A 14,679-nucleotide genomic window follows, 5' to 3' on the forward strand; every position below is an offset into this window, starting at 1 on the left:
CTCAGTATCCAAAGTATAGTGTTGAATAATAATCAACTGTCTTCTAAGACATTACAATTGAAAATTTTCTTCTGTTTAGTTGCATATTATGTATTATATGCAAAGATATGTGTTATGTGTAGAACTAAATTATTGTACATTTACGACGTAGCACCTGCCCGACAAGGCCCAACAAGTTTCAAACCCCCCCTCTCTTCGTCACGCCCCCTTTTGAACCGAGCCAAGGATGGAATTGTTTACAAGTGTAGAGAATGCTTTTACTGCGCATGCGCACTTATCACGTGTTCTCCTACCAAACCCAAACTAAACAAACACGCAGAGAGTTGGATGACGTTGTAGGAAGTGGATGTTATTGGCGCGCGGGCTTTTGCGTACATTTTGCCGGTAGGCAATCTTGTGCAGATTTTGTCTGTATTCCAGCGGCATTTTTGTGTACCTGATTCACACTAGTGACTGAAATTAAAGACTGACGTTCCGTAAAAATGATGGAACAAGAGGTTTTGAATGGCCACGATGCCGAAATCGATGTGCCTGATGAAGACCAAAATGGCGTCGCGAATGAAGTTTCTGGAACTGCCGGTGTCGAAGGCACGAACATTGTGAACTCTGTAGCTGTTGATCACAGAATTAAAAGGAAAGCAAAGAGACTTATTAAACAACTGAGTAAGGAAATTGTGACGAATGGTGCTACCGTAGTTCCAGGGACAAGGCTCTTGAAGAATAGTCGAAGACCGCGAAATGGGTATGGGAGAGGACTGCCAAAGAAAGGTAGGAATATGAATTTATCTGAAGTATTTTGAAAGGATAGACAACTATCAGTTTAGTGCTGAATGTCAAGTGGTAGTCAGTTACGTAGTTGGACACTTGACAGGTTGTCATTAGTGATTATTGAATTTAAGAGCCCTCCAAGTTCTTTGTTATTGTTTTGATTGCCGATTATGAAATAGCATTATCATAATTACATTGTATTAAGTTCTTCGTTTGCGTGTGAATTAAACTGCTGAAAATTAATATTGAATGCATTGTTGCAGAAGTAAACATAAACATTGTTGCCTTGTGAGTTAGATATTAGAAAACTTTAGTGACAGTGTTTGGCGTCCTTATAGTGAGTGAGTCAGACAGTAAACTCCCTGGTGATATTAAACAATTATATTTTATTTTTATCAGCCTAATGCTGCAAAGTAAAATATTTTCAAATTATTACATTGGTACACATATAAACATATGCTACCTATCTTATAGTGTTAAGCCACCGCCGAAGCCCAGGCTGTAGCGCGTTTGCCTGCTGATCCTGAGTTGCGCTCGTGCGTGGGTTCGATTCCCGCTTGGGCTGATTACCTGGTTGGGTCTTTTCCGAGGTTTTCCTCAACCGTAAGGCGAATGTCAAGTAAACTATGACGAATCCTCGGCCTCATCTCGCCAAATAGCCTACCATCTCGCTGTTACCAATTCCATTGACGCTAAATAACCCAGTAGTTGATACAGCATCGTTAGGCCTAATTAACCAAGTAAAAAAAATAGTGCTAACGTTATTTCTAAAGTAGAATAGTTCATGAACGTAGGCCTACACATACAATTTACTGTAATAATTTGTTGCCCCTTACCACTTTTTCTGTTATAAATTATTGCAGTCTACCACTTTTTGATTAAGATATACAGTACTTAACAAAAGTTTAAGACCACCTATCAGATACACTTAATTGTAATATATATATACACATATATGTACACTTTCACGACAAAAATCATTTTGTAGTATGCATAGTATTATAGTTTACTACTTCTGAGAGTTTTTTTCGTTTATCTATAGTTAAAGGGCGTATCTAAAGACTTCTACATAATGCGTACACCTGGAGGTAAAATTTGAAAATCAAGTTGGAAATAAAATTAAATAAAATCGTTTTTCCACTTCAATAGTCAATGAAAATAGAGTCTATAATAATCACTGGAGCCTCCTTTAATCATGAGACACAACCGGACACATTTTCACATTCTTTAATTAAAATCAATAATAATATTAAAATAATTTTATTTTAATTATTAAAATCAAATTTTCACTTATTGTTCACTAAAAGTTTAATGTTCAGTAGTCAATGGGACCACCTTTTTCCTTCAAGCACATTGTAATACGCTTACGCATACCCAGAATCAATTTTCTGCATTCCTGGGGCGTAATTTCATTCCACACTTCAGACATTTTTTCCCGAAGTTCGTGGACGTTCCCCGGCTGGCGAGCTGCTACACGAACACCTATGATGTTCCACAGGTTTTCGATTGGATTTAAATCCGGGCTCCTGGCTGGCCACTGCAACAATGAGATGCCTTCATTTTCAAACCATTGCATTGTTGCTGCAGATTTGTGACAGGGTGCGTTGTCCTGCTGGTAGACAAAATATCCATTGTGAAGCATCTGGGCGGATGGTAGCATGTTCTCTCTCATCGTAGTGATGTATTCTTCAGAATTCATTGTACCCTGAATGAATCTCAGTATTCCAGTGCCTGCAGCTGACATGCAGCCCCATATCATAACCGCGCCGCCTCCTCCTTGAACAGCTGGTACGAGACAGTCAGGGAGAAATTTCTCTGTTGGAGTCCTTCGAACCCTGACTTTTCGGGAACTGTAGAGCTGGAAACGCGATTCATCGCTAAACAGAACCTTCCCCCAATGTTCCATGTACCAGTTTCTCTTGCTTCGGCACCAAATTTTTCTGTTCTGCTTATTTTTAGTGCTCAATAGTGGTTTTAAAAGCGGCATGTAAGAATACATTCCAAATTCCCTTAGCCGACGAGAAATTGTCATTGTTGACACCTGTTTTTGTGTGGAATCTTCAAATTCTCTTTTTATTGCACGAATTGAAGCCTTACGGTTCATTTTTGAGATCCTGGAAATCTGCCTGTCATCGCGTATAGAGGTTGCCCTGGGCCGGCCACTACGCTGTTTATCAGTCACTGCACTTTCCTCATCAAATTTTTTTATTGTGTTTGTCACACAGGTTTTACTTACTGCCAATTGTGCTGCAATTTCTCTATGAGTCCTACCGCACCTCCTCATACCAATTATTTGCCATTTCAAAGCTTCAGACACACTTTTTTTCCCCATATTCACAATTCCAGTAAGACCACTTTCTTGTATAAAACAAACTGTGCAAAATGGCGATTCCCCACGTGAACGGAAGTTAAACTTGAAAAATGAACTATATACCATCTACTGAGCGCGAAACATACTTTCGATTGGCGTAGGTCCGGTTACGTTAGCTCATTCCACAGTGAAGCTATGAATGCCTTTACTTAACGTTATTTCTACTATTATTTTCCTTGTTTTGGAAAAATATGCAAAAAATTATAAAACGAAAATAAAATTTTTTAAATTTTTCTATCTGCTGCCAATGTGTTCTCACACTTCTCAAATTGCTTGAAAAAAATCATCACTACAATAAACATGTTGGTTTAGCATGAATAAATTATTCCGTCATTATAAATGTAGCATTTTTTACAGTAACAAAATATTTCATTAAAATCATAACTCAAAAACTAAATGTCATAATTTTACTTTCTTTGCGTCGATAGATGTCTCTCAGTCCAAATAATTGACAAAATATTCATGAAGAAAATAGAAACAGAAATATAGGACCAGGAAATAATTATATGAAATTTGCTCATGGTCTTAAACTTTTGTTAAGTACTGTAGGTCTATTGTTATTATATGAATTTTCTGGAAATACAAGAATGGTAACATACAATTTTGGATGACTTATGCTTGCCTAAGAGTGGAAAGATTATAGCCTACCTGAGATTGACATGCTAATGGCTGTAAGTGAGCTAATATCCCTCAGGGAAACTGTTTTTCTCTATTTAGTTTCATTTAACTTTTGTCCTAGAGATCACTTTTTATGTGGGTGATAATGTAGGAATTAAAACTTGAAATAGCGAAAGAGTATGAAGTTGACAAAACGAAGTTCACGAGAATTTAAATAATAATCTAGACCCTAATAGTAATGAGTATGTTGTAAGAAATTGTTGAGTAAGAAATATGATGCGTTTTATTGTTTTTGTTTGGTGTTTAGTTTTAGGATTCAACAAAGTCAAGATTTTTTATTATGCTGCGATCTACTATTATCCGAAAAACATTTTCCAGCTTACAGCCTACATAGTTTGTTCAGATAGTTGATCTGTTCACACTATTCCGTGTCACGACCGGTGCGGAATTATGTGAAGTGAATTACTTGAATGAATTAAAAAATAATCAACTTAAGGGGACATTCAACTATATTTTGGAACTTTTTTCCTATTCGACCAATCTTTTTCAAATTTGGAGAAAAAGTTTAATATACACATGGAAAGTAACATGCAAAATCTCAGCTCATTAGATCCAATACTTTTCAAAATAAAAAATATTTCAATTTTTAATCAATCATTAATTGAAATATCACTTTTAATTATCATTTTTTATTTTTTGGCTTTGTGTATTTGACTGTGACTTCTCAATGAATAGGGGAAGAATTCTGCGTATTGATTTAGTTCTGTCACGTAAATTAGTGTAGGAATTTTAATTTTTCATTTCTATGACACTTTTTCTCCAATTTTTAAGTTGAGTGTCCCCTTAAGACATTATTTTTTTTTAATTAATGCTTAGGCCTATTGCAAAAGACAGACGTACAATCGATTGCGAAAATAACAGTTTCTTGCGCCAACTCATTGGAACGAGAATATATTTAAGCAATTAGGAATGAATTTTATTATCATGAGACCATAAAACGTGAGCTTAGAATTATATTTTTATAATTCTCATTTTTCCGTTTAACGTCTTGTTGTCTCTTATTAGTAAAACTTAAGGGAAAAGGCAATCCTGTCTGAAGTTTACATATTTGCATTCATTCATAGTGTTCTGCACAAGAGCAGGTCTTTCACTGCAAACACAGCATTCTCCAATCTTTCCTATTTTCTGCTTTCCTCTTTGTCTCATATAATATGTTTGCATTAATGATGACATAAAGATAGGGCTATTCAGCTTATTAAAAAAATCGAACAAAAATATCATCATCTTGAAAAGACTGTAAGTCTGCAAAAAATTCTGGGACCGTTAATCATCAACTGTCAACTAAGAACCGTTTTATTTAGTTTTGAGCTTCGCAATAATTGAATTATTTAAATTTACAAATGGTGCGATTATTATGACTATCAACATCATCATAAGCAGCATTATTATTAAGAAGTAAAAATCTAACTCACTCGAAGTAATTTACTGCAGATAGGTAGGTAGTTCCTGTTTAGAACTATCATAATATACTGTATATATATATATTTTTTTTTCATGTGTAAGCGTTTTGTCTTCCGGTTTCCCGTGTCATTTCATCGTTTCCAGAGTATGCTCTGATTTCGCTTATGCTTGGAGTTATAACAAGTTTGCAGCGTCTGTAGCTCAGTGCAGATGGTCCGAGTTCGATCGTGTTCGTGGTGAAATTGAGGACCGTTTTTACAAAACTCAACATCTACAAAAAGTAAAATTTTCAGGAAACACATTTCATTGAATAATTTTGTAATTATACATTTTTCAATTTAGAAAAAAAAAATACAGGCTATTCACACTTACCAGACATACAAAATAATAATAATAATAATAATAATAATAATAATAATAATAATAATAATAATAATAATAAACATTTTAAGGAGACCCCAAATGGCAAATGTTACACTGAAAAGTAGGCCCACAAGTTTTTTTTTTTTTTTCAAAACTCTGCATCTACAAAATTAACATTTATCATTTAGGCCTATCAAAATATTGTTTGTTTTAAATGCTCTGTACCTTCAAATTCTGAAATATCACTAGTAAATTGTATTTTTTTGTGTATTTTCTTTACCTTTTATTTCTGTCGACTATATTTATGTTTTTATTCAATATCACTGGCTTCTGTCTGATTATCAATTTATATTAAATATGTTTTTTTTCTCTTTTTTGTATGATATTATTGGTTTGAATTAAGTTACATGCTGTATTTAGTAAACTGTCCTTGTAAATTTTATGTTATATTATTGGCTAAGACCACACCGTACACGAGCCTGGCTCTTACGGTAGTGGTTAGAACTATTTTTGTTCTATAATTTTAATTTGTACTCATTAGCTAGTTAAATAAATAAACAGACAAAATAAAAATTAAAGAAATTGGTTCGCCAGGATATTCTGCTTCATTATTTTCCCCGTTGTCTTCAGGACATCCTTCAAAGCCACCTGCGTGGCTCAGTCGGTTAAGGCGCTTGCCTGCAGGTCTGAAGTTCCGCTAGGGCGCGGGTTCGATTCCCGCTTGGGCTGATTACCTGATTGGGCTTTTTTTCCGAGGTTTTTCCTTTCCGTAAGGTGAATGCCAGGTAATCTCTGGCGAATCCTCGGCCTCATCTCGCTATCACCGGTCTCATTGACGCTAAATAACATCGTAGTTGATACAGAGTCGTTAAATAACCAACTAAAAAAAAGGACATTCTTCAAGGACCTTGGAGTAAAATACTTTTGATTCTTCTGAAGATACATAAATAATTTTTATCAGTTTCCGTAACTTATATCCTCTGCCCTTTTTTTTTTTTTTTTTTTTTTTTTTTTTTTTTTTTTTTTTTTTATATCACGCACATGATTTACTGGGCTCAATATTGGGGTATTATTCATTTCTTTTAAGTTTTTGGTATTACTTTTCCTTACTTCAACAGTGATTGGTGAGGCGAAATATGTATTTTGGACCTGACAGATTACATTCTTATTGGTTTTTTTTTATGTGTCAGTACTTTTGGATCTATCATTTTAAAAGGCAGTTTTTTTTACCATTTTACCAGCAATAGATTAGAGGTCATAAACATGCCAGTCCTTCGAGAGAACAAGACATGTGCCATGGTTGTTTAGGATCTCGTGATATATTGAAGGAACAGTTACATTTTCATGCTTTCTAAGATCTTTTTCTATAACACAAAACACCCTATCAGGAGGCGTACCTGTAACTGTGTACCCTGATAGGGTAGAAATGAACAATCTTGTTGAAAGATTTCGACTTTTCGCAAAATCGAAGAAGCATACTCATAATAACTGTGTTCTTATTTTGCGATCCGCAGGAATCAGAGAAAAGCCTCGATGTTAAATTTGTGGGCTTTTCTTTGGGAATTTTGTTCTCTAAATTTATTAGAAAATGTCTTACTGCTCAAGGTACTGGGCCTATTTCATAAAAGCACTACTTATGATATTTTGTTTGGAGCTTTCTCACCCAGCATCACAACTGCATTAAGAAATGTTTACTCATAGACTCATTGTCGAGTAATGAAATGTGCTGATTTTAATTGAAGCACTATAACCAGTCTTTTAAATGGAAAACATACATTTCAAAGAAGTGATACCAATATATTTTATTTCAAAATCAATAAGAGATGGACACACACGTAGATGTTGAGTTTTGATAAAATTTAATTTTTGTAGATGTTGAATTTTGCAAAATTTCTCAGTGTTGGAAGTCCAGATTAGAGCCGTAGAAATTGAGTTTTGGTAAATTCTGATTAGCGCAATGTGTTCGTCTCATTGAGAAATACACGAATATAATGTATAATCAATTTCGCAAATTTTGCGGATGTTGAGTTTTGCAAAAACGGTTCTCAATTTGTGGTCGACAAATCAAATGTTGCAGAGAGTTTTTTCTGGAATTACTCATTTTTCTCTTTCATTCCACCAAAACTTTCCATTTCCATATAATTTTGCAATAGTTAAAAATAGACGGGTGAAATCTTGGTGATAATAGGTCTACTGCTCTCCAATATTGATATAAAATTTAAGGGTTAGGGCTCCGGGTCCTGGTACCCTGCTGTTTGTCGGTTACTCCTCTGGGGATGGAACTGTCAGGGCAGAGAGGATGGCCCGACTGTCAGCATCGGTTTCACGAATTCCGCCTAGACTACCGCTCAGACTTTGACAATTCTTGCATATTATATAAAGTTCACAATGGGCCAGCATAGGTGGTTGGATCTGATCCTTAAAAAAGCCAAGCCAGCAGTATGTTTTCATTTAGGTATACCGGTACTGGTATTTTCCATTCTCTGCAGGTCTTTCACTGCAAACTCAGCTTTCTTCAATCTTTCCTATTTTCTGCCTTCCTCTTTGTCTCCTCATGTAATCCATTATCTTAATGTCGTCCGTCATCTGATATCTTCTTCTGCCCCGAACTCTTCTCCCGTTCACCATTCCTTCCAGTGCATCCTTCTGTAGGCAGTTTCTTCTCATCCAGTGACCCAATCCATTTTTCTCTTAATATTCTTAAAATTTCTCTATTATTAAATTTACTTGAAAATCGTTTCTTATGTGTTCATTTCTTATCTTAACCAGTTTTATGCATCCATTTACTAATCTACATAAGAATTTCATACCAGCTGCTATTTTATTGTAACTCATTTTGTACTGGCATGCCCATATTCTGCATTCACATAGAATTGTTAGTACATCCATGATTTCGTATAATTTTATTTTGGTGCCTTTCCTGATTTAATTTTTAACCCTTCTGTAAACTTATTCCGGATGGTTTTTCCGTATAGATACAATTTTGTCATATTAATGCCATTTTAGAGAGGAACAGAGATTAAGGGTGTTTGAGAATAAGGTTCTTAGGAAAATATTTGGGGCTAAGAGGGATGAAGTTACAGGAGAATGGAGAAAGTTACACGACACAGAGCTGCACGTATTGTATACTTCACCTGACATAATTAGGACCATAAAATCCAGACGTTTGAGATGGGCAGGACATGTAGCACGTATGGGCGAATCCAGAAATGTATATAGAGTGTTAGTTGGGAGGCCAGAGGGGAAAAGACCTTTGGAGAGGCCGAGACGTAGATGGGAAGATAATATTAAAATGGATTTGAGGGAGGTGGGATATGATGGTAGAGACTGGATTAATCTTGCTCAGGATAGGGACCAGTGGCTGGCTTATGTGAGAGCAGCAATGAACCTCCGGGTTCCTTAAAAGCCAGTAAGTAAGTAATGCCATATTTAATTATGCTGCTAGTATATTCAATTATTTTAATGATTTATTTTACGACGCTTTATCACCTACGATGATTACCTAGCGTGTTGAGTGAGATGGTGATAATTGATGGTTCAGCGCCGAAAGTTACCCAGCATTTGCTCATAATAGAGCCTAGATTGAGGGAAAACCTCGGAAAAAATCTCGACCAGGTAACTTGTCCCATATCATTAAATAATTAAAATCATAACTTGTTTTAAAATATGATCATTCATAACTAGGCATATATTTTTGAACGAATTAATTTTTTTTGTTAACAATTACAAGCCAGTTATGGTTTTCAGAATATATATTACTATTCGGCAAGGATGTGAAAGGAAGCTTTCCAGCCATAAAACATCGTGTAGATGTCATTGAACTGCTGGTGCCCATAGCCAAGGAAGGGCCTGCATGTGGAATATATTGATTAGTTTCAAGGCAAACTTGTACCGCAAAATGTCTTGTTATTGAACTGTAAGTAGGTCAGCACTACAGGAATAAAAGCAAATGACCTTTGACAGCGTTTCCAGTTTATGTAGCAAGCTCCTCAGCAGAGTGAGTCCAGATATTTTTTTGGCATTTTGTAAGAGGCTATTTCAAGAATCCGTGGCCTAGTCCTATTTTACTTACTTATTTATGGCTTTTAAGGAACCCGGAGGTTCATTGCCGCCCTCACATAAGCCCGCCAATGATCCCTATCCTGAGCAAGATTAATTCAGTCTCTACCATCATATCCCACCTCCCTCAAATCCATTTTAATATTATCTTCCCATCTACGTCTCGGCCTCCCCAAAGGTCTTTTCCCCTCTGGCCTTCCAACTAACACTCTATATGCGTTTCTGGATTCGCTCATACATGCTACATGCCCTGCCCATCTCAAACGTCTGGATTTAATGTTCCTAATTATGTCAGGTGAAGAATACAATGCGTGCAGGACTGCGTTATGTAACTTTCTCCATTCTCCTGTAACTTCATCCCTCTTAGCCCCAAATATTTTCCTAAGAACCTTGTTCTCAAAAACCCTCAATCTCTGTTCCTCTCTCAAAGTGAGAGTCCAAGTTTCACAGCCATACAGAAAACCGGTAATATAATTGTTTTATAAATTCTAACTTTCAGATTTTTTGACAGCAGACTAGATGACAAAAGCTTCTCAACCGAATAATAACAGGCATTTCCCATATTTATTCTGCGTTTAATTTCCTCCCGAGTGTCATTTATATTTGTTACTGTTACATACTAGTATAGTACACATTCGAATTTTCAGGGGGGGGGGGGCAGACTGTAATTCTGACCATTATTTGGTAATTGGAGAATTAAGAGAAAGACTATCAGTAGCCAAGCGAGTAGAGCAATAAGCTAATATTAATAGTAGTCCTATTTTAGTTTATCAAAATCCAAATTTGTGATTTTTAAGCGTTATGGGGATGAGAAAGCCAAATTTTAGTTATCGTAGTTTAGTCGGCATATTAAATAATGATTAGAAACATTTCCATTACTGGTACAACTAATCAGTACTGGGAAGCAAGAAGTAGATTTAAATCATAACTTCATTCTTGCTATTTGAAACAAAATAACTTATGTAAATAATAAATAGGCCTAAATAAAATATCGGAAGAGAAAATTCTGATATGATCTTTTTCACTTAGCCTAATTTCTTTACTTTTATTCCATACATCTTAATAATAATAATAATAATAATAATAATAATAATAATAATAATAATAATAATGCAAATCCAGTCTTTCAGGTAAGGCTCCCTGTAAAGCAGATTTGAATAATTTCGAGTGAAAAATTGTTCCGGGGCCGGGTATCAATCCCGGGACCTCTGGTTGAACGTACCAGCGCTCTACCACTGAGCTACCCGAGAACTCCACCCGGCACCGTCTCAACTTTTCCCTTTATATCCACACAATTCGCGTGGGCTGACGAAACGCCAGAGAGCCACAACGAGTGCACACAATCTCTGTGTGACTTGGAATTGTGGTTTTCTGTTAACGTACACAGTAACGTATATATTATGCAAATCTAGTCTTTCAGGTGAAGCTCCCTGTAAAGCAGATTTGAATAATTTCAAGGGAAAAATTGTTCCGGGGCCGGGTATCACGGGGCCAAGTCACACAGAGATTGTGTGCACTCGTTGTCGGTCTCTGGCGTTTCGTCAGCCCACGCGAGTTGTGTGGATATAAAGGGAAAAGTTGAGACGGTGCCGGGTGGAGTTCCCGGGTAGCTCAGTGGTAGAGCGCTGGTACGTTCAACCAGAGGTCCCGGGATCGATACCCGGCCCCGGAACAATTTTTCCCTTGAAATTATTCAATAATAATAATAATAATAATAATAATAATAATAATAATAATAATAATAATAATAATTCTTTATTTATACTGGCAGAGTTAAGGCCATAGGGCCTTCTCTTACACTCTACCAGGTCACAAAATATACAAGCAGTTAAAATTTAACAAAAAGTTAAAGAACAGAATACTAACATATTACAAATAATAATAATAATCATAATAGCATAATAAAATCGACACTAAACAACATGAAAATAATACCATAAATAGAAAAAAAAGAAAGTAAAATACATTGAAATACAGTGAAAGCAACTCATTTAGTACAAATGGTTAATATGGAAAAACTTAAGGAAGAATATATCAAAATGGAATGTAATAAAATAATAATAAAAAAGAAAAGAAATACGAAAATTAAATAAAATTTACGATAAAAAGGCTATGATAATAAATTCATCGGCTGATAAAGAGACCAAAGGAAGGAAAAAGAAATATATAGCCTATATTTTTATAAAACTATGGCAGAGAAAAGGGCTTATAACTGAAAGGAATCTAATTCAAAAAGTGCAATTTTAATTTATTTTTGAAACTAGACAATGTCCGACAGTCTCTGACATGTTGTGGTGAGAGTTCCAGAGATGAGCTGCAGAGACGGTGAAAGATGAAGAGTAGAAGGATGTTCTGTGTTTAGGAATGGAGAGTGTGATATGGTGTTGTGAGCGAGTATCTATTTCGTGATATGAGGACAAATGTTGAAAACGAGAAGCTAGGTAGCTAGGGTTAGAGGTTTGAAGAATATTGAAGAGTAAAGTGAGAGAGTGAATAGTTCTTCGCTCTTTGAGACGGACCCAGGATAGCATATTTAGTGAAGGTGTGATACGGTCAGATCTACGGACGTTGCAAATACTTACGTTACCATTAAAGCTTTAAGGTGTGGAACAAGTCGAGATTTTACAAGATTGCAATTTTCTGACAAGATGAAGTGAAGCTGAGGATTTGCCGTGTATTACCTGACATTTGCTTGCCTTATGGTTGGGGAAAACCTCGGGTAAAAATCTAGCCCAAGACCGAGCGCAGCTTCAGATCAGCAGAGGATGTCTCTCTTACACGATATTTAATTTCTATCTTAAAATATCTTCCTCATAGGAAAATATGGATAGAAAACTTGAGATTGTTAAAGATTGTACCTGCTAGGATGATAATATATGTGTGTATGTATTTATTTATTCACACTGCAATAGGTATATACCCGGTGGCAGTGGTAACTAATTACACTCAGTAATGACAATAATAAACTTATTAATTAAAAATACAATTAATAATAATACTAATAATTAATAGTAACAATAATTTATAATAATAATAATAATAATAATAATAATAATAATAATAATAATAATAACAGGGAATATCCTAAATTAAATGAAGCACGATCACTTAAAATAACATTTAAAATAAATCTAATTTGTATCTTAAACCTAAGTTCGAACTAAAACCCACGAGTATGATATGTTCATATCTGCCGCAAGTACCTTTCCACATTACACTCATTTCGCTGTCAACTCACTCACTGCACTGGAACTACGACACATTTCACTGATTCTATCCTGATTTCACTAACACTTCAAAAACATTTCACTGTTCAAATACTTTGCACTGCCACTATAAACTATAAAGCTTCACTGAAAGGAACACGTTTCACTTACACAACACACTTCACTGACACAACATAATTTTTTACTGATACAACACTTCAATAACAAAATATCATTTACACCCTTTAAATACTGTATATAATTACCGTCTATTAGTAAAGTCCTTAAGCCTATTTTAAATACATTTTTGGTTGTTGGTAAAGCCTTTAGTAAGTCTGCAGGTAAAGCATTCCAGTCCCCTATAGTACGATTGAGAAAAGAAAACTTTCCAGTGTCCGTCCTCTGTCTTCTTTCCCTCAATTTATATGATACTAATTATTATTATTATTATTATTATTATTATTATTATTATTATTATTATTATTATTATTATTAGCTACTAATAGGTGACAGCGACGGCAGAAATGAAATAATGGTGGTGATGGGTGTATAAAAGTGTACAGTGGGTACAGGACAGAGGTTCCAGAATTTTCCGGGAGCCGAATATCTGTGTTTGTTCAAGATGGACTATTATAGAGCTGTTGGAGAAATGTTAAAATTCAATATTCATATTACATAGGTCTAATGGAAAGCTTTGCGCCGTAGCGTCGTAATGGAAAGCATCATGTCTAGCTAGACTCGTGTTACGGAATGCGCACTGGGTGAGTCCTCATAAGAATGAATTTTCTCATTAAATTTCGGCCAGCGTATGGAACCGGTGCCCACCCAGCATCGTGATGCACTTGGGGAGCTACGACAGGTAGCGAAATCCGGTTACGGAAACCAGCTATCATCATCATTTAGGTGAACTGTAACGGACTCCAAATTTTAACAGAATTAAAATAATAGTCATTAGAAAACCACTCAGAATTAAGTAAACAATTACACACTTTGAATATCCATATTTTATGTTTTGTTTTATTTATCGACTGTTTCTACCAAAGGTGTTTACAATAATCAGTGAGATTGTTGAATACATCAAAGTGGAGGGCGGAACAACCCATACACACTTGCGCAAAATAAATAAATAAAAGAATTCAAATTTTGACATGGGCATGATATGGCGGTAAGTGTGTTGCCTGGAGCCCCATTATTCGTGGACAGTGTTATTATTTTACACGCCGTAAATTTACGTGTGGGCCTTCAAGGCAAAGGATGTCTCCTAGGATTCATATAAGTACCTATAAACTTGTATGTCCCGCGCCATGGCGTCGTGGTCTAAGGCATCCTGCCTAGGACTCGCGTTACGGAATGCGCTCTGGCTCGAGTCCTCATGGGGGAAGAAATTTTCTCATGAAATTTCGGCCAGTGTATGGGACCGGTGCCCACCCAGCATCGTGGTGCACTTGGGGAGCTACGATAGGTAGCGAAATCCGGTTACGCCAGGGCTGGGCACCGGGAGCGATTCCAAACTCTATACGAGGACGCTTAATATTCATCCATCACGACATCAACGCTGCGCGGTGTTCGACGGGGAAGAAAGGGGTTGAAGAAAAGTCATATGGCTCCCCGTGAGAGAGTAAAATTTGCTTTTGGTGCCCAGCCCTGGGTTACTCAAACCAGCTATAACGGCTGGGAGGTTCATTTTTTTTATTATTTTAGTAGGTTATTTTACGACGCTTTGTCAACATCTAAGGTATTTAGCGTCTGAATGAGATGAAGGTGATAATGCCGGTGAAACGAGTCCGGGGTCCAGCACCGAAAGTTACCCAGCATTTGCTCATATTGGGTTGA

General features: G+C 36.0%; 1 protein-coding gene across 1 annotated transcript in view; it reads left to right on the forward strand.

Moving 5' to 3' along the window:
• Positions 1-319: 319 nt before the first annotated feature.
• The window catches only part of Pdcd4 (Programmed cell death 4), a 265,699-nt gene continuing 251,339 nt past the window's right edge, over positions 320-14,679 (forward strand). The window contains exon 1 of the mRNA XM_069816177.1: positions 320-768. Within this exon, the coding sequence (XP_069672278.1) occupies positions 483-768 (286 nt within the window). The 5' untranslated portion in view covers positions 320-482. The remainder of the gene's footprint in view (positions 769-14,679) is intronic.

Source organism: Periplaneta americana, chromosome 1, assembly GCF_040183065.1.
Source record: "Periplaneta americana isolate PAMFEO1 chromosome 1, P.americana_PAMFEO1_priV1, whole genome shotgun sequence".
Lineage (NCBI taxonomy): Eukaryota > Metazoa > Arthropoda > Insecta > Blattodea > Blattidae > Periplaneta > Periplaneta americana.